General features: G+C 36.8%; 1 protein-coding gene across 4 annotated transcripts in view; it reads right to left on the bottom strand.

Moving 5' to 3' along the window:
- Positions 1-1609: 1609 nt before the first annotated feature.
- The window catches only part of LOC126919511 (GTP-binding protein RAD), a 76609-nt gene continuing 58762 nt past the window's right edge, over positions 1610-19456 (bottom strand). For all 4 annotated transcript variants that reach the window (XM_050728850.1, XM_050728856.1, XM_050728871.1 and 1 more), the window contains exons 5-7: positions 8025-8107; positions 7140-7326; positions 1610-5875 (exon numbers count right to left, since the gene is read on the bottom strand). In XM_050728850.1, coding sequence (XP_050584807.1) covers positions 5586-5875; positions 7140-7326; positions 8025-8107 — 560 coding nt within the window. In that variant the 3' untranslated portion in view covers positions 1610-5585. The remainder of the gene's footprint in view (positions 5876-7139; positions 7327-8024; positions 8108-19456) is intronic.

Below are 19456 nucleotides of genomic sequence, written 5' to 3'. Positions count from 1 at the left end.
TTTCGTTACTTTCTTTCATTATCGTTCTCACTCTTCGAGATGTTGTTACAAAGTCCTTAGGAGATCTAGAAATACGAGCTTCGTTACGACTTCGTCTTCTCTCGACTTCGGATAGAACGTCGAAGAGGAGAAGGAGAAAAAAAAACGAAAGAAACCGCGATATAACGTTAATTTAAAGAGAAGGAACGGTGAAATGAACGTGGAAGAATAAATAGAAAAATTGGTAACGTTTATAAGCACGACAAGTTACAACGAATTATCGAAAAGTAATAAGAGCATGCGCTTGCAGAATCGATATACATTTGATGGTTACACTGTTGTATTTCTGGATTAAAGACTTACATCGAGTTTAGCTTAAATTACAAAAATACACAAAGGCACTTGATAAGAATCCCCTTTTTTTACCTCTCTCGCTCTTTTATTTCGCGAAGGTTCTTGTTCAAGTCACGATTCCATAGAACTCCGTCTTTCTGGTTTGTCTTCTCTTGTTTTAATTAATTTAACAACAGCAGCAACGACGACGCAAACCGATGGCAAACGATAATGTATACCTTGGCTGGTTTCGCAATTGATAAATCGAATGGTCGATGACGACGTGTCGTTAACTCGCCATCTTCGTTTGAGCGAACAAAGGAACGATTCTTACTTAAAGTTACAAGATGTTCGTTTCTTTTGAATCTTACGTCCTGTTACTTTTATATTCTTTCACTCTTCTGGCTTTTGGTTCGATTTTAACAGTGCTGTAAGAAGATAGTCTTGCGATCTGTGAGTCGAAAAACGTATCTCTACGAAGGAATTTTTTAACAAAGAAATTACTTCGACGCCTCTATTAAATCACAATTTTTGTCGATTTTAACGTCCCTCTTAGCGTAATTATATTTAACAGTTCGTTTCACGTTATACGTAGTTGTATATTATTTGTATTTGATTTATCTTTCATATTGTTTTGATTCAACGAGCCGCAAAAATTTGCATCCTATTGCTACCTATTGTGCGATAAAATTCACAATTTAATATTGTCCTCGATTTTCAGTAGTTCCAGCCATTGTAGTAAAATAATTTCATTTTGATTGCGCAATTCGAATTGTTTTAAATTGGCCAGAAATTTGTCAGAGCGATGTTGCGTTTAATTTGCAATTATTAAATCACTGTTAGAATTTATTTTTCATTTTTGATTCAGCTTTGATAACAGAGTTTCTCAACTTCCTCTATTAAAATCGAAATTTATTCATCCGTTTGAAATTTAATTATGTATTATTCTCCTCAAACCGTTCCCCTTCTTTCGTCGGCTTAACGGCCGATCTTCCATAAACTTGCTAACACTTTCTGCTTTAAGTCTGAACCAAAATCTTATCGCCTTATCGAACTACTTCGAAACGCTAATTCTTCTGACATATAATCTCTGTACATACTTTATAATACCAAAACTTGCAACAAGATTCTTTTTCAATTCGATATCCCATTTGCAAACACCGTTTTATAGCACTTTGGAAAATATAATACCGTTCTCTATGATTTTTATCCTTCTTCCAATTTTATACGTTTGCGTGCGCTTTTCTTTCTAATGGATGCCTTTATTTCAGCTAGCATAAGCTATTAATCGTAATGGTTCTTATTCCTTTTTTTTTTTTTTTTTTTTTTTTTTGCTTCTTTATCCTACAGCCCAGTAACTTGGCCCCTGAGACGGATATACCGCACGAACTATACTTGTTACAACACTGCTTCGTTTTAAATATATGCACAGGATACATTGGGAAAACGGTTCAAGAATATACAAATCTACAGTTTATAAAGAATTCTACGAACAAGAATTCCGATAAAAGTTAACATAGCTGATAAATCCAACGTAAAGACAAAACTAATAGATCGAAATATGAAATTAAAATGACTTTCTTGTCTGAAGAACGTCAGAATGAAGGATGAAAGAATGAAGAATTATAGAGAAATACATAAAAATATTTCGTCACTTTATTACAACCGGCGTTTTGTAAAAAAAAATATCGTACATGAAATAAAAGATAATAATAAGTAATCGTACATAAATAGAAGCAACGTATATCAAAGACGAACAACAGTTTGTTATTACAACTCTAAAACATTTCATTTACAAAATGACACATACAATCAATTGAATATTCTTGAACCATCTTTCCCCAACACCCTGTATATACATATACACGAGTATATCATATATATATTTATATATAATTCGGTTATACATAGGCATAGAGATCGCAGAAAATAGACAGTGGGCCGTGTAGACGTGTAAATACGTATGTGTGTGCGTGTATGTGTGTATGTATACGTGTACCTACGTATGATCTTCTCTATTTTTCGTATTTGCTTTCAAAATGTCCCAAAAATGAATATTCTATATGGTACCCGTCCTTTTAAGGAAAACACGCAATATAGCAACACGTCGATCATTTAACGATACATCTACATAAAACTAACGTGGACTTATATTCATCGTACATTAGGAATATATTTATAAATATATACATATATATTTATATATGCATATAAGTATGTATGTATATTTATAATAATATAACACACGTATCTCGCTGCTGTTCGTCATTCTTCTATTTTTCTCTTTCGTTCATTCTTTTGTTCCCTATCTTTCTTTTTTTCTGTGTTAGGTAGATACACAGAATTGTTTATCGTTAAACTTATCGTATATACAACTCGGATTAAAAAGATTAAATTGGTCTTATTGTACAGTAATGACGTAACAGTATTGGCCGCTAATTCATGCCATGGTCCGATTTTTTAAATTCCTTCGTACCCGTCCTGAAGTCGATTTGAACTACTTTGTTTTCCCTTTTTTATCGTTTCTTCTTCATCAGGAGTGTTCGCCGAGTTTCACCAAGATTCGTCCTTTCGATTAACCCTTTGGGTCTGTCGAGTTCTTTCCTTCGACTAGGTTCTTCTTCGTTTTAATTCTCTGTCTCTCAGCTCTCTGCTGATAGTCTCTTCGATGATAGAATCGTTTATAGAAGTAAAGTTTTGATATACCGAGAGAACGCTCGAGAATCAAACACGAAGGATACAAATTCTCATTTTTCAATTATTAATGCAAATTATAATTTTCATTGCATCATAAATTATTCTGATCGTATAGAGAGCGAGATTTATAAACGCTAGAGTTACCAACGATTAAAGCATAAAACTCGCAACAATGGAATTGAAGTGAAATTATGTATATGAAGAAATACATAATGCAAGCGATACGGTAAACAGGAAATTATTCAAATTTCCAAAAATGCACAAAATACGTCATAAATTAATTGCAAAATACATACACTCTTATGAAATATTGTTATAAAATTATTGCGAAAAATTATGAATTAAAATCATTTTGACCACTGCGGTAGTTCTAGCGTTAAATATCGAAAGATTCGATATATATTTTATAAAAGAACTAAACGATCAAAGGATTAATCAAGCCCTCTGTACGTGTGTGTGTGTGTGTGTGTGTGTGTGTGTGCACGCGCACGCGCGCGTAATATATTTTTCCTCTGAGTCATTTACAATTTATTTTTCATGTATAGACTACGAACCAACACAGACGATGATAACGACTTAACAAACTTATTATTATCGAAATTACGGTAGGTATCGAGCGGATCCTCGACGGAAGTTCTTAAGAGCTAACATTAATTAAAATTAATCGTTCGAAAAAGAAACAGTGGTCACGTTCGTTTTAATTAATTGGCACTTTGATCGCACCCCAATCATTCCAGATTTTATTCTGGCTGTTGGAATGACCAATTTCGTCCCACGATTGTTTCTCTTTAACATCTTTCAGATTAATAAAATGACACGTTTAAAGATCATTTTATCGTGGTTCCTGGTCTTTATAATTTATCATGTCGCCGTTAATTCTAGAACACAAACACATGTGACTTTTGCCATTGAGAGATCTTTCATCTGTTACAAATAAAATATCTAATCTTGAATTATTAAGTGAATAAGATATCGAAGTGCTGATGAAAAATAAAATATAATATTACGCTATCGAAATAAAAATCTGAAGAGAATTGTACATTTTACAGACGTTTATGTTACTCGGATATCTGTAATAACGTTTGTATTCTAGGATTAGTGCTTATTGTAATATGTAATTCTATCATACGTGGAATTATATTTCGCTGTTATATTATTATATTCGTTAACTCCTTTGCAACTCGAGTAGCATTTCTTAAGAAGTTTTATCCTACCCAGCTCACATTCGATAAACTATTTTTCTTCTATTTAATTTGACTGTTTCTCGAAAAGACGTTAAAAGAAAGTAAAAGATGGAGAAACCGAAGGTGGAAAATTCGATGGATTCCGTGCCTCGAATATCCAAGATTCCAAAAATCAGAAGCCAAATCAGCTCGAGTGCTCGGAAACCAAATTGGCCATTCCAAGCGAAACCACGCTCGAACGAAATACAATCTCACCCGATTACTAGTCTCACGAATTCCAGTCAGAATTCCGTAGCACCGTTCAAGGTTTCTAGTTTGTTCTGCTTAACCGAGCAAAAGTAAAATCTCTAACGTGTATATGACTAAGCAGGTAGGCAGCACTGGTCTCGGTTATTCTATGGTCCCTCATAGAATTTTCAAACGTACGAGGACGATGACTCGTTATAAGGAGATATTACAGAGACAATTTTATTTGCAGTTAGGTTAATTAATTTAATATGAAGGAGAATATAAAGTCGCGATGGAGCAACAACAGTAACTGATATCACTTAAAATATCGTTATTTATTTGGTGATTATTCTACATTAAACTAATTAGATGTGTATAAGCTGAATATTATAAAAAAAATTTACAGATTATTTCCAATAATTTATTTGCTTCGAATGTAAAATAAACAGTCTCGTTAGTTTCGGAACAAACAACGTACAATTTACCGATCGATGGGCGAAGATATTTTACAGATGATGATGTTATTCGTTTTATAATTATTCCGCGTTAATTAAACAGGTTAAGATATGCATAACTTGCATACCACAAAAAGGCTCACGGATCATAGTAGTTTGCCGTTTATCGAAATTGCAAATCTCAAATATAAAGTAAGCAGTTTTTAAAACAAACCACGTACAAATGACTGATCGACGGATGAATCTTACAGATACTCTTATTCGATAATCTCTGCGTTAAACCGAGTAGCAAAAAGATTCACAGATTATAATAATTTATATTCTTTTATAAAAATTACCATAACGTGATAAACCTATAGAAACGCTTTACAGAAACTACGCTGTATATGATAATTACTCTGCATCGAACCAAATACTACGATTAAACGATTAAAAAATTATGACAGTTCGTGCCTTTTTATCTACCAATTTCAAACACAGAGTAAATAACTTCGTTACTCTTAAAACGATCAGCTAATCGACAGACGAAGATCCCTCTATGTCATGCTGACTTGAACATCTCTCAGAGACTTCACTATTGCTCGGCCGAACAGTATGATCTTCTGGAAGTATCGTATCATGCAGGGGTCGCGTAATCGCGCCGAACAGCACCGCCCTTACAATCTACCGTCAGGTACGGCCGGGGAAAGAAAATTCACCCGCTCGCCTATTAGAGCACGTGAAGATTCTCGCAATTCTTGAACTTGCTGTCCTCTTTACCAAACAGCCAGGTTAGCATCTGTCTGGCCTTCATGCTGGCTCGTACCACGCCTCTAGACTTATACCAGTGGCCGCTGCCCTCGCTAGCCCCGTTTCCGGTACGGTTCTCCGCGTTCCCCTGCACGTTCTTCAGTCGTATCTGATTCAGAATCCCGACCAGCAGGTGGTCCACGTTGTGGTTGATCCCGACCGAGACCTCGATGAACTTCACCCGATAGGTGCACGCCATGCACTTGCCATCTGCAATGGCAGCACGCGCCGGATTAGAGAAGGGAAGCGTATATTTAAACATCGAGTTGCCAAGGGCGCGTGTAGGACGGTGGAAAATAACACGGTTGGTCGGTATACGGTGTTATCCTGGGTAAGAATATGAAAAGGGGGATCAGAAGAACTTTTCTTTTGATTATCAGGAGCGCAGTATCTTCTGCTTGATTTGTTCGGCATGCAGGAAAAGAAAAAGTAGACGTAGGATAGAAAATTTCACTTGGTATTTACTTTGCTTTTATTTGGTCTTTTTCGTTATGTTATTTTTTTCTTCGTTTAACTTTTGGGAGTCCCGATTGTTTCAATTATTAAGAGTGCAGTACGTTCTGGTTGATCTATTCCGGAAGCAGGAAGAGGAAAACGTTGATACAGGGTTGAAATTTTTACTTGGTACTCGGATTGATTCTTTCAGCCTGGACTTTTGGAATTTTTAATTCTTTTAATTATCAGGGGTGAAACATCTTTTGGGCGATTTGCTCGATGCGCAGAAAGAGAAGGGGGTCGATACAAAACTCAGATTTCTAGTTGGTATTTATTATAGATTAATTTTATTTCTTCCTTTGCGTTGGATTTTTAAGATTTTGAACGTGCTATTTGAGAAAGAGAAAATGTAATATTTATCGAACTATCGTTTTATTCTGCGTCGTTATATATTACGTACTACGTACGAGATATATGATATCTTCTATTTATACGTCTCACTTGGTTTGTCGGGAATGCTGGACGAAAAAGGGTTGTATAAGATTGAGATTTGAAATTGGAGCTTAAAGTAATTTCATTCTCTCTTGAATCAGATTTTTCGGATATTGGATATGTCAATTTATGAGAAAGGAAATTTAATCGTGTTTAAACATAGTGAAAAAGCGCGGATTAATTATATATTAGCGTCAAATATTAAACGTCAAAGAAATGCGTGAATGTTTTTGTAGCTTCGTAATTGATTTTTCAGTTACTCCGATAATAAAATATGTATATCCATCGTGTAAACAAATCGGGAATCACAGCATTTAATAATCGCGCCTATCGTACTGCGATAAATACAATTCATAGTTCGATCATACGCAGTTCACTACCACTTGCGATTTTCTCACGCGCTTTGCGCCTTTCGATACGCAAAATATTTTTGAAATATCTCCGCTAAAAGACCGTTTGCTCGATAAAACTATACCAAATATTGTTTTTAAATTGTTTTAAATATTATACCAACGATCGATACCTTTATACGCGGGTATATACCAACCTTGTGAAGAAACCACTCTAGATCGGACCAGATCCACTTTATTCCCAACTAGTATGGCCGACTTTCCTCGGAGGAAATCCTGGTCGTGGAGACGTTCTAGGTACTCTTCTGCTCTCTGAAAGGACGCTTTATCGATCACAGAATACATGATGACAAAGGCATCCGGGTGTATATTCTCCAATTCCGTCTGTACGAAACAAAAATACGAACGTACTACTTAGAAGAATAATACTAATACAACACGTATTTAAATTAGATTATTCAAAATAGATCATCGTACAAGTGGACTATATCAATTACGCTCTGATGGAAGATTCATGCGACGATTGATATAATTTTCATCATACTGTACAGTATTATATTCTCCTACGCCAGACACCGATCTTGAGAAACTCGAAAGTCTCGTTAATTTAATATCACCGATACCGAGATTCGTTAATCTACTAAGCAAGTGGTCCGTTCGTCAGAAACTACTATAATCGCGGAATTGTTGTATGATTTTATTTTTCAATGTGCCACACATTCGCCCGTACGTGCTTATCTACTACATGACGCTATCGAGTCTACGAGAAATAAGCAAACAGACCCGCGTTTCTCTGCTAACCATGTTCTCGTAGATGCATAGTAGCAACTCCGCTAATAAATCATTTTCCCACTTCATCGTTCTCAACCATTCACAAAGATCCTTTCTCTTCCATTTAACACACTCTTCAAGCATACAAATCGGCATCATTCCAGGACATCGTAAACCTTGCAAAGCATCGCCTGAAAGAAGTCAAAATGGAGAGCCGATCGAATAACGCAGCTCTCTCAAAGGATGGACGCTAAGCGTCTTTCGTAAAGCGCCCTCCGGCTAACACGCGGAACTCGAAAGCGGTTGCTCACCTTCGGATTCGCGACGTTCAGGAATCTCAGCTCGCTCTCCTCGCCGTTCAGCATGACGAAAACGGATTGCTCGCTGGGTACGTCTGAAACAAAGAGCGAAAAAAGAAGATGAACGACGTGGCGCTACACAAAGCAGCTCAAAGAGCGTCGCTAAAAGAGGGGGAGGGGGACGAAGGAAAAAAGAGGTATTATCGAGGAAGAGGGATGGAAAGATGGGAAGAGGAGGAGCTACGGATCCCTTTGATTTGCTGCCTCATTTATTTTTCCTTGGACCATCCCCTTTATTCGTCCGCGGCAAGGACGAGATATCGAGGAAAGGGGAGAAATGAGAAGGAAATCGCGTGGCGGAAAGGAAAATAATCGAATGGAACCGCTGTAAATAAACGAACGGAGACGCGCTAGCTAAGCGCGATCCCGCCACTCTAAATGCGTCCACGCGTCCGCTCGTCGACCACCATCGCCAAACGTCCGCCGCTTCCGGGAATTGCATCGATGCCGTGGTCCGATGATTTCAGCTGGTCGAGCGATTGTTGGTTTTGTGGTGAGATTTCAATAGTTTGGTAGCGGGAGTTAAATGTTTGTCAATCTTTCGCGGAGAAAGAAAACAACGAAGACGAGAAATAGAAAAATAAACGGGGAAAAGAAATCGCAACGGGCTACGGCAGTTAAAGCGATAGGTCGGAGGAATGAATTTTTTATATCTGAACCTTCGTCTTCCTGAAGATCTTTCGACTTCCGCCGAGAACTATTTTCGAGATGGTTTATTTATTTCTTCCTTATTGCGAACAGGATAAATTTCCAATCGTGCGGAGAAAAAGATAGAAATCCCTATCGAGCAATGAAAAAATACGCGATACATAATGTTACGCGTTACAAAGTTTTACACTGATTGAAATAAATATTTTCATTTTTTGAAACGAGGAACGTCGCTCGCGAAATGTTTACACACAGAATTTGTACGTTTCGACAGAGACGCGATTGAGGAGGTCGGAGTTGCCTAATGTACTAGTAAATCGGATGAAAGGAACACGTAAATCTCAGCGACCTTAAGGGAATGAGGTATCGATTGGTCATAGAAACTGATCAATGTTTGGTCTATGTTCGATAATTCAAGATTCAACTCAGATTCACCTAACGTTGAAACGGTAACAAAGGAGGTACTAAAGCGAAATAAAGAAAAATCAACTTTAGCGCACACGATGTCCTTCCCTTATGATAAAATGAGTAAAATTGCACGATCCCCTATAATACATCCCTCCGTATCTATTTTAATTAACTTTCACTTAGATTCGAGCCGATGTAGCTCAAAAATAAATTGATCAAGATACCGAAATAATTCTTGCAGAAAAAGTTTACGCTTTGCAAACCGATTCTCTTCCAGCAACCGCAACACGGAAATTTCATAATAGGAAATTTCACCTCGAGTCGTCTGTTCGCGAATACGTACAGCTCCCAAGCAATTCTTTGATAAAGCCTCTTGCTTCGTTCCGCGCCGTTTTACAAAAACCTCTTTCCGCCAGACCTCAATTTCCATAATTAAGATAATGGCAAAAGCTTTTCAAGAGAAACACCGTAGAAGTGGAAGAAGAAGTTCCACGCCGTAAACCGATAACAGACGTTCAGTGTATGTATACAAAGGGACGAAGAAGGACGGTGACGAAGGAGGCAAACAGAAACGAAGAAAAAGAAAGGCGCGAGAAAGAAGAGGAGGTCAGACGATGAACAGACGCGGAGGCTGTATGATGTACGTTTATAGCAGCGGACCGGTGCAAAATTAACCGACGCTATTTCTGCCCGCCTGTTCCTGTACTTTTCTTTTTTACACCTTCCTGGAAACCGACGTGCCCGTTTCGCTTTCCTCGCGCGTTTCCTCGCGTCCCGCGATTTTCCATCGCTTTCCGTGCTTTTTAGCGATGGACTGAAATACGTCGCAAGTAGTTTCGAACATTGGCCGACTGGATTCGTACTGTATTTCGAAAAGAAGAAGCATTGTTCTCAAGTAGATTCCAACTTAAACGCGATAGATTCAGAGTCTATAAATACTTTGAGAAACGAAGGAAGTAACCCTAAGTAGAATCGAGCCCTTTTGAAATAATATAACAATATTCAATAAATAGCAATTTTTAACTCTGTGCTAACGATCGACTATATCCATCTTGCTTTTCCGACTCTCGTGACTCGATTGGTGTAATTGTAAGATCATCGACATTCTAATATCAAAGTACTTGTAAGTAGACTTTCGAAACTTTCACGTACTCGTTCTAAGGCTGGAAAACAACTCGCGAAGATCGAACGCTTCGCAAGTACGACGAATTAACGATTATATGTTATGGCTAGACTGCGAATTTTTTATACAATTTCGTACTTTTATCAACGTAACTGAAGAAAAGGAACCTACGTAAAAGTTTATCCCTGCCATTAAATATAACACTTTTTAAATCTTTGAATATTACACACGTTCTGAACAGATATCGTAGCTCTAAATTTGACGTTAGAAGCATAAAAATCTCCAGTTTAGTTGCGAGTAGCATTTCAACCTTACAAAGTAAACCTCGGGTATTGCATTTGATTCGAATTTATAAAAATGTATCGAACTTAATCCCATCGCTAGTGCTCTTCTCCTTCCATCTTTTGTTTTACTACGAGCAGACGCAGTCTTCCCAACACGGTTTGTGTCGTCGCGTCTTGACCTCGATCCCGATTTCAAAATTATCGTGTAAAACTCGACATCGGCCCCGATTTTTGCTTTCTGTCGGTTACTTTATTTTATGTCCGTTTGATTCCAGGTTCTACGGGTGTATGAGGATATAATACGCAAAGTTTACTGGCTCGAGAAACTGTTGGATAATAGACGTTCCGGTGCAACGTAACGTGTATTTTTTGAAAGATGCGTGTAATCCTTATTCCACTTCGAGACTCGTTTGATATTCTTATTTACGCGTGATTGGCGAAGGAGAATTTTGTGAGATAAGAGAAGGGAGACCCGTGATTATGTTCTGCTAACAATTAAAGTTTTAAGAAGTTTGCGAGTTTGTTGGTTTACGAGTTCCACCGATTGTATTTAATTAAAAACTTTGCTGCAGGATGTGGGACGCATAAGAAAATTTTTGTACGAGTAGTTGTTTCGTTTAGAGAAACGATTATTACTAAAAATATCTGCTGCAGGATTAACTTAGCAAATTTTTAATTTTTACCGCTGGAATAAAAATAGTAAGAAATTAAAAAATCTTCGTAAACAAATTTTTTAATTTATGTTGCGAAGATACGTGAACTTTTTGTTTACAGCATCCGAGGTACAATATGTTCTATTTATAAGCCAGGCGTTACTTTTTGTTCCAATAAGCGTGATTAAAAAAATTTCATTAAGCTTTCCATGGTAGAATATTTTCTTTTTAACGTGACACATCTCCTCGTCCCTTGTATCCTCAAAGTTTCATGAATCCCATTATTTTCCTTTAAAAGCGGAGATAAAACATCGATGATGTACATAACAGTGTTAAGCTGATTATGAAAAATATCTCAGGGAAAATTGAAAACGAGAAAATATTTAATGCCGAAGGCAACGTTCCTCGTATATCGAGCCTCTCGTCCCATTTTTTTGAGGGGGCTGAGATGCAATAGGGAAGGAAGTTCTGGCGACTAAGTCGCGACGAAGTAGACCTTAGAGTTACACCTTAGAAGTACACCTTAAAGTTTCTTGACAACGCAAAACTTTTGTAATGTAGTTATGCGTAGCGTGCCCAATGGAAGTGGTCAAAAATATTTGGTAAACTCGACATCAGGCGTCATAAAGTTTCTCGAAAAATATTAAAACGTTTTCTCTCATGGGAAAATCCAATCTTGTACCCTTCATGTGAAAACACTGTAGAGATCCTTTAGACTTTTAGGAGTACCTCCTTTATAGAGATATTATAGAAATTGTTTTCTGCGCAGAAATTGTTTCCGCAAAAGTTGTTCTCTTCCTTCTTGGGCCATTTCTCCTTGATTTTTGATCAAGAGGAAACAACGGGAAATTATGGAAATTTTTGAAAGCAAAACGCATTCTGTATATTTCTCGACCTGTAATTAAATATTGTAGTTTCATCTAGAAACACTGCTAATGGAACGCAATCCGGCTAGCGTCGTTTCGAGTATCCTGCACTGCGAATATTAAAGAGATTAGAGCGGTGGAAGAGCGCGCGTCAAATTTGCATTTAGAAAGACAGGGTTGTACCAGAAATTTCACCGCCCAAATTATGCAATTACGTGGTCGCGAAAGTGACGATAAGGCGCGAAATAAAAGTAAGTCGTCACACTAATCGCCGTTATTTTCGCCATCAAGAAGTAAAAATGTTTTCGACGTAATTGAACGATATACAGCCAACAAATATCTAAAAATTATAAATCTGTCAATCCTGAAAAAGTATATCTCTTAATCTCCGTGTTGTAGAATTTGAAAGCAATAATTTATACGGCACAAAAGAATAATAATAATTATTATTATTATTTTGTTTAAAACGACAAGTCCGTTTCCACTTTATCCGTAATGATATTTAGGACGATTTTAAATTTCGAAACGTATTGATTTGTTCGCTTATCGGATCTTTGCAAATCTAAATTGCAAATTTAAATCATGTTATCTATAAGCAATTGAATAAAAAAAAATGTATGTCGTATACAAGAACGAAAAAATTGTCAACCATATATATTATTAATCTATCGAAATATTCTACGCATAGTCATCTCATTTAAAAAAGTTTGACAATTGAAATTATGGATTTCTACTCTCTGTAACGTTTTTGGCGAACATTTCGATCGATTGTTCACTGACGTTTTCAATTCAATCCATAAGTCATGAAAGAAACTAAATTAACAACCTGGCGTTATATTGCCAATCTATTACAGTATCAAGCATAACATATGCAAATTATAGACTCGAGCTGTTCGTAAGTTTTCGGTGAATTTTCACGTTCATTTAAAATCTAATATAAATTACTAATTTTTGATCAATATAAAGATATTCGTCAATCAAGCACCTATTAGATACAAACATTTCAACTATACGTACCTCTATATCGATGAAAGAAAGAAATCAAACTCTGCATTGTGATAAATCTTCACCCAAAATAACGCTGTTTACGTAACTCATAAATTAATGTAAAGAGTCTAACAACGTACATTGATTCGTCATAGCTATATCTACGCTTTGTTCTCGATAAACCGCACATATTGCATAACACTAGACCAGGACACAATATGACGGGATCCAGTTACCGTAACCGTATGTAAATCGAATTCAAACTTGTGCAACGCGCAACGACAATAAGATGACAATATTCCGGGAACGATGTTATATCCCGAATGTATGTTAGACAAGGAGAAATTGTATTCGTGGTCGACCCAAGTTTGTCGTGTGAGCAAACAAGAAGTTTGTCCTATTATATTGAAAATTAGAAAGGCACAATACGTAAGGGTGTTTCTCGCGTGTGAAACGTGGGCGGTGAACTTAGAACAGGAAGAAGGTTATGAGGAATATGACGTCAAAAGCTAGAGCAATCTGTTCGGGTTCTATATTTGCGAGTGATATGCTTGGTGGAAATCAAATTGAAGAAACAAATGTAGGTGGGAAACGTGCGTGTAATTTTATTTCTTGAATTAGACTCGACTTTTTAAGTGTATTACGTTTCGCCGTTTCTGCGAAGAAGCTTCGAACATCGCCACGAAAGATGGTAAAAATGTTTGATCGGTGGTTGTGATTCTTCGAAGGATAATACACGTAGCACGATAAACGAAGATTCATAGCTGTCGAATCACAAAATGCAGAATGTAAACCCTCCGTTCACAATTTTACCATATCACGTCAAACTAGATACTCGAATTACTTGTCGTTTATGAAATTTATCCTAAAACTGTTGTTTTATCGTCGGACTTGTTACTGTAATACCGCAGAATACACCGACCAATAATTTCTAACGTTTCGTTAATAATATAAGTATCGGTGAATCACTATGAATTATCACTATCAATTATTATTACTGTAGAAATTGCGCAAGGGATTTCTGCCGATTGTGAAAATTACCACAAACGAGAAACGAATTAACTTTTAATCGCATATTTATCGTTTGAAAGGAAGGTTTATCGTTTACAGGAACGAGCAAATTAGAAGTTATTTTATAAGACGCGGGTACAATGGCCAGAGGAGGAAATCCTCGTAAACGTAAACATTGCGAGGGAGAAATTCCAAAAACAGTGGAGTCGTCGCGAAGAACGAGAACGTTCAGTCGCTAAGTGGATCGCGAAGGTTAATGACACCGTGGTCTTATTAAAAGCGTCGTATTTAAAGCGTCGTATTAACGATTCCGTCGAGAACCTCGCCAGAGATTCGTGCATGATTTCATGCTGTTTATTCTGTCGTGTATACGTGTCTGTGTGCGTGTGTATAATTTGTATACATTAGCGAACGAGTGGTGGTGTGCCGAAAACTAAACCGAAGACGTTTGTATGAAAAGGGTGATTGTATAGAAGCGATGCAAATCATGATTCACTTTTCGTATTTTTCTTATAAGCAATTTTTTATCATATATCTATCGTATTTATATGGAATCGCGTCTACGGAAAAGGATTTATAAATAAATCTAGAAACATATATTTTTCTACTTAATAACTCTCGCTTGAAAAAGGTTTGTAATTAAGAAATAGGTCGGGGTTTATTCATTCGAACATTTTTCCTTTTTTCTTTCGCAGCTGCAAAAGCTTGGTCCAATTTATTTCGATTTATCTGAAACGTAGACTCTGTAATTACGCGATTAATATGCGTATTTATGTACATAATAATTTATTATTAATTTCACTGTATCAATTACACCAGTTAATGTTAATAACGATGGTTAAGACGGGATAATCTACCGAAACGTTTCACCGGCGTTCTCGCAAATTGCTACAGAGACAAAATAAATCGCTAAACTATATTAAAGAAGAAATTTTAATAGAACGTTTGTAACCATCGTTTACATTTCTCTATTGCGTAATCTAATTGTATTTTATAATACAGGAAATCGCATTCGGTCGATAAAACGCTTATCGCTTACCGATTTAATTTCAAATGAAGTTATTATAAAGTTCACTGCGCGATGTACAATTTCCACCGTACAATCTATTAAAGCGTGATATCGAATTAAATATTCCCATTATTTGTTCCATTTATCGTGAAACTTCGTTCATTAAAATATACTTTGAGAAGCGAGCTACTGTTACCTACGCATCGTAAGTTCGAACGACGAAGCCTACGCTTTACGATCGCGATCAAATTTATCGAGTTAAGAATTTTGACGACATATTTTCGAATTAAGGCACTAATTTATTGGTATCATGAACACTCTACCGAGCAAAATTAGAATTTATTACTCGAAACTCTAATACCAGTTTAAAAACTGGTTTTAGTCGTCCCTGAACAGCTTCAGCCGTACCATAATGCGAGAATTTCGAAGGGAAATTCAAAAGATGGAGCTTAACATCGAGCCCAAACTGATCCAGACCGAAGCCAAGATCCCTTGTTAAAGTCCCGCAAACTTTATTGTGTTTCCAAATGATAAAATTCGAAACCAGTTACGCCGTATCTCTTTCGTATAAGATTAGCGATCGATCAAGGGCCTCAAAAGGAATCTCGTTAATTTCCACCAAAAGCGAACTCTCGGCAAATGTCAAAGCTCATTAATACGGTCAGTTAGTAATTATCAGAGATATTAGTAAGGTCAGTTCCAATTTCAAAGAGTTAAAGTCATTGAAATTCAGCGACGATGATATTACGAATCTTTTGCTTTGACGGTAATAAAACTATTCTCCTTTGCTCGGTTTTCGGGGAATTTAAAAATTCTCAAACACAACGAAGCGTATTTTGAAGCTACGAGGCGAGTAGGAATATCCACGTTTTAAATTGAATAACTGTAAATTCAACAAAACTAATTTGATAACTTTTGTAAGAATTTATCAACACCGTTTGATCCGACTGAATTTAACGATTCGACGATTCGTTGCTGATTTTGAAACAGATCGGATCTAACGTGAGGTTATTACAAATATTAGAATACTACAAAATATTAGATATAACTATACAATATCTTTTTCTCCGTACAAGATTATCTAATCACTATTTCACCTTAGATATGTAAGGAGAGCGAAACGGAAAGAGAAACCTCGGTTTGTCAAATTTTTCCGAATCTCGAAACCCGCTTTCGCTACATCGAATCCTGATCGTCTATAAAGTGACAAGATAAATTTCTCACGAGTTCTCGACGTTTCTCCTATTCGCGAGAGGACTACGTTCCAATTACAATATCTGTACCGACTGAAACTCGCGTTCCACGCTTCCGTCGTCGCGTTACCAGAAAACTTGTTGCAGACCTGTGGAACTTGCCGCGCGAATTTATCTTGGTCGCGTTTAAACGGCGAGTTTCCCGTGAAAACGCGATCGATCTTGGCATTCTCGTCGCAAGTAATTACAGAGGCGTCTTCGGTGACGAATTCGTCGAACGTTTCAACTTCTGGTCCAAGTCGGGACGAGCTGCAAATTTACTCGAAACCTGGCGGAACTTTGTTAAGTAAACGAGAAACTTCGGTTTCTAACGTATCCACGTTCCGGGTCATAAAGGCTAGCGCCTTGGAACATGCAAAATGAAAGCGTCTTCGGATACGGTAATTGCACGAGTTTAGAAAAAACTGCGCACACTCGATGAGTAAGTTATCTACGGAGTTGGATCGGGCTCTTAATTGCATTCAGTTCGACTTAATTAAAACAGAAGGTTTGAAATTGCGTCTGCAGAGCGTGGTGCGAGCAATAATTTTGAAATCGAAGGAAATTAAACGTGGATATAACGAACGAAATAAGGCGTGGATTTGATTTAAAAAGAAATTCGGAAGAACGACAACCTTTAACGTGAAAGTGAGACTTGTAGATAAAACTGAATCAACGCTGACAGACATTTGCCCGCAAACACGTGTCGCGGCCAATCAGCATCTGTCCTTCGAGGGAAATCCGCAGAAAGACAGATGCTGATTGACTGCGACACGTGTTTGCGGATAATTGCCTGTCAGTGTAGGCTTAGCTTAAGTATACATCATTTTTTCGTGTCAAGTGTCGTAAAAGTTCCGTATATGATCGATAGATATTAACGAGAAATCGTACATATTCGGTATTTAAAAATTATATTTCGACATATAGATCCAGTTCGGTAGTATACAAATTGTACCGACATACGAAGAAAAATCCTTAAATCTTTGAATATTTTAATAATTTTAACCCTATCTTACACATGCAATATCTCGTATAACACGATAATAAGAAGAAGAAATATAATGATAAGAAGAAAAAGATTCAAGCAAAAAGAAACTCAGAAATAACAAATCTCGTATATCTCTAACTAATTTCAACGATAACTTTCGGAAAATCAAATCGTCAGGCTGAAGAATGTTTCATCGGGAAGAGTAAAACCACAAATTTCTTCCCTCTCTGATAACCTTTCATAGCTACTCCTCGAAGATATATCAACCTTTCGCACAACTTTGCAGAGTACCAATTAAAAAGAGCATTTTTCAACTTCCCTCGACTTTGCAGCTTCGTTTCGCTGATAAACTCGGGCAAACCCCATAATCAAACGCAAACAGAGCCTCGTCTGCTCGAGGAAGAAGCTTTAAAAAATTACGAAACAAGATTCTATTAAACGATGAGATTCAATTACGAAAGCAACCAATGGATCATCGAGCTCCGATCGATTCTGTATCCGGCGAGGTTGATAAAAACATAACCAGACGCGCGTTAAATCGATCCTGCCTCGTTAGAGGATAGCCAACGGGGTCATCGTGCTATTACCCGTCTAGTATGCTCATGCACTTCGTCGTAATCCGTGAACACGCACGATTTGTTGTGTCAGCTGTGGGATTAAAGCGGAACCACATACCGTGATATCGCTATCGGAGACTATGTTGGTTTATAATTTTGTTCAGAAACGATTGACAATCGATCGAGATACGTTAGCCGCTAATTATTCCCGCTTGTTTCGATATTCGACATTCGGCATCGTTTGCATTAAACGGATTTATTTCGTGAATGCATTTGGCGTGGGTACAGTCTAACGTTGAAATCGTTGTTTAATTACCAGAAAAGCGGATGGGTTGGTGAGTGGGAGATTTGTTAGGGGAATATTGCTAATTAGCAAATGCTTCTAGAAAATACATGGGAATTACGTATTAATAGAAATGGCAACGTTTATGGAAATTTCAGGAAATGAAGGTGGGAAATTAATTAGAGGAATGTCGCTAATTCGTAGAAAAATATTTCTTGGAAATAATAATAGAAATCGGGACGTTTATAGAAATTTAAGAACAATTCGAGATATAAATATCGTTCAGGTTGATATTTCGTCGATTAAAAGAAGTACGTATATGGGCGAATCGAATGGACAAAAAGATTAATTAAGAGAATATTTGTAATTAGAAAATGTCTAAGAGAAAAGAGAAATTAGTTAGAGTTGAAAGAATATTGGTAATTAAGATATTTCGGTGATTGAAAAACAATTCGTATAAATCGATATCGTTCAAACGATACTCGAACATTTCGAATATCGAATTGGAATATCCAAATAAAATTTCGAAAATTAATAACGATCCTGCTAGAGAATGTAAAATCTCAAATGAGAATATTCTTGTTGCTCTGTTCGAGATTGAAGTTTCGATAAAATCTTGTCGTAAAATCGGTTTCATCTGCAAGCTATTGGAAATTATACGCGAACCTTAAACCGTACGTCTCCGTTTTAAGTACGTGCTTCCAGTGATATTATGCAGGATGTGTAACGAAAAATGGATAGCAGGATTCGTAAAGGAGGCAGCCAAGATCGTTACCATCTTTCGAATCTAGGACGTTCGCGCAACAAAGATTTATTCTTGACGTCGGTTTTTGTTACTTGGCAAAGAAACGACCGTCTGTTTTCAATGTGTATCCTTTAGCGATCCTTTCCAAACCAAACGTCTTCGAAGTTTCTTGTTGCACCGTTTCGCGGTTAAGCACTGCCTGAATTAAATCGCTGCCAGTGAAAGAAATACTGCATATTGAGCGTAATGTAATACTTCTACCAAATGGTAATGTTTAAACACGAAAAGATAATTCTGTCAGATGGCTCTGTTGTAAACACAAAATTGCCAATTTTCTCCGTTTTACATGCATCGTTATTTCGCAGAAAACGTAATAATTTGTTACTGTAAATCGTAACTAAGATTAGAAAAAAGTGTTATGTAGTCGAGTACGTGATCGAACTTTGAATAGTATAACAATAATCTAACGATACAACGTTATCGATTAGTAGGTATGACGAAACAAACAGTATATAATAAATTGATAAATTGCACAAATAATATAAATTAACGTAGCTGTCTAGTCTAAAAATTCAAACATCGTTTAATTA

The sequence above is a fragment of the Bombus affinis genome, chromosome 1 (genome assembly GCF_024516045.1).
Source record: "Bombus affinis isolate iyBomAffi1 chromosome 1, iyBomAffi1.2, whole genome shotgun sequence".
Classification (NCBI taxonomy): Eukaryota; Metazoa; Arthropoda; class Insecta; order Hymenoptera; family Apidae; genus Bombus; species Bombus affinis.
Note: the sequence above shows the minus strand (reverse complement) of the source record. Positions and strands in the feature narration are given on the sequence as shown.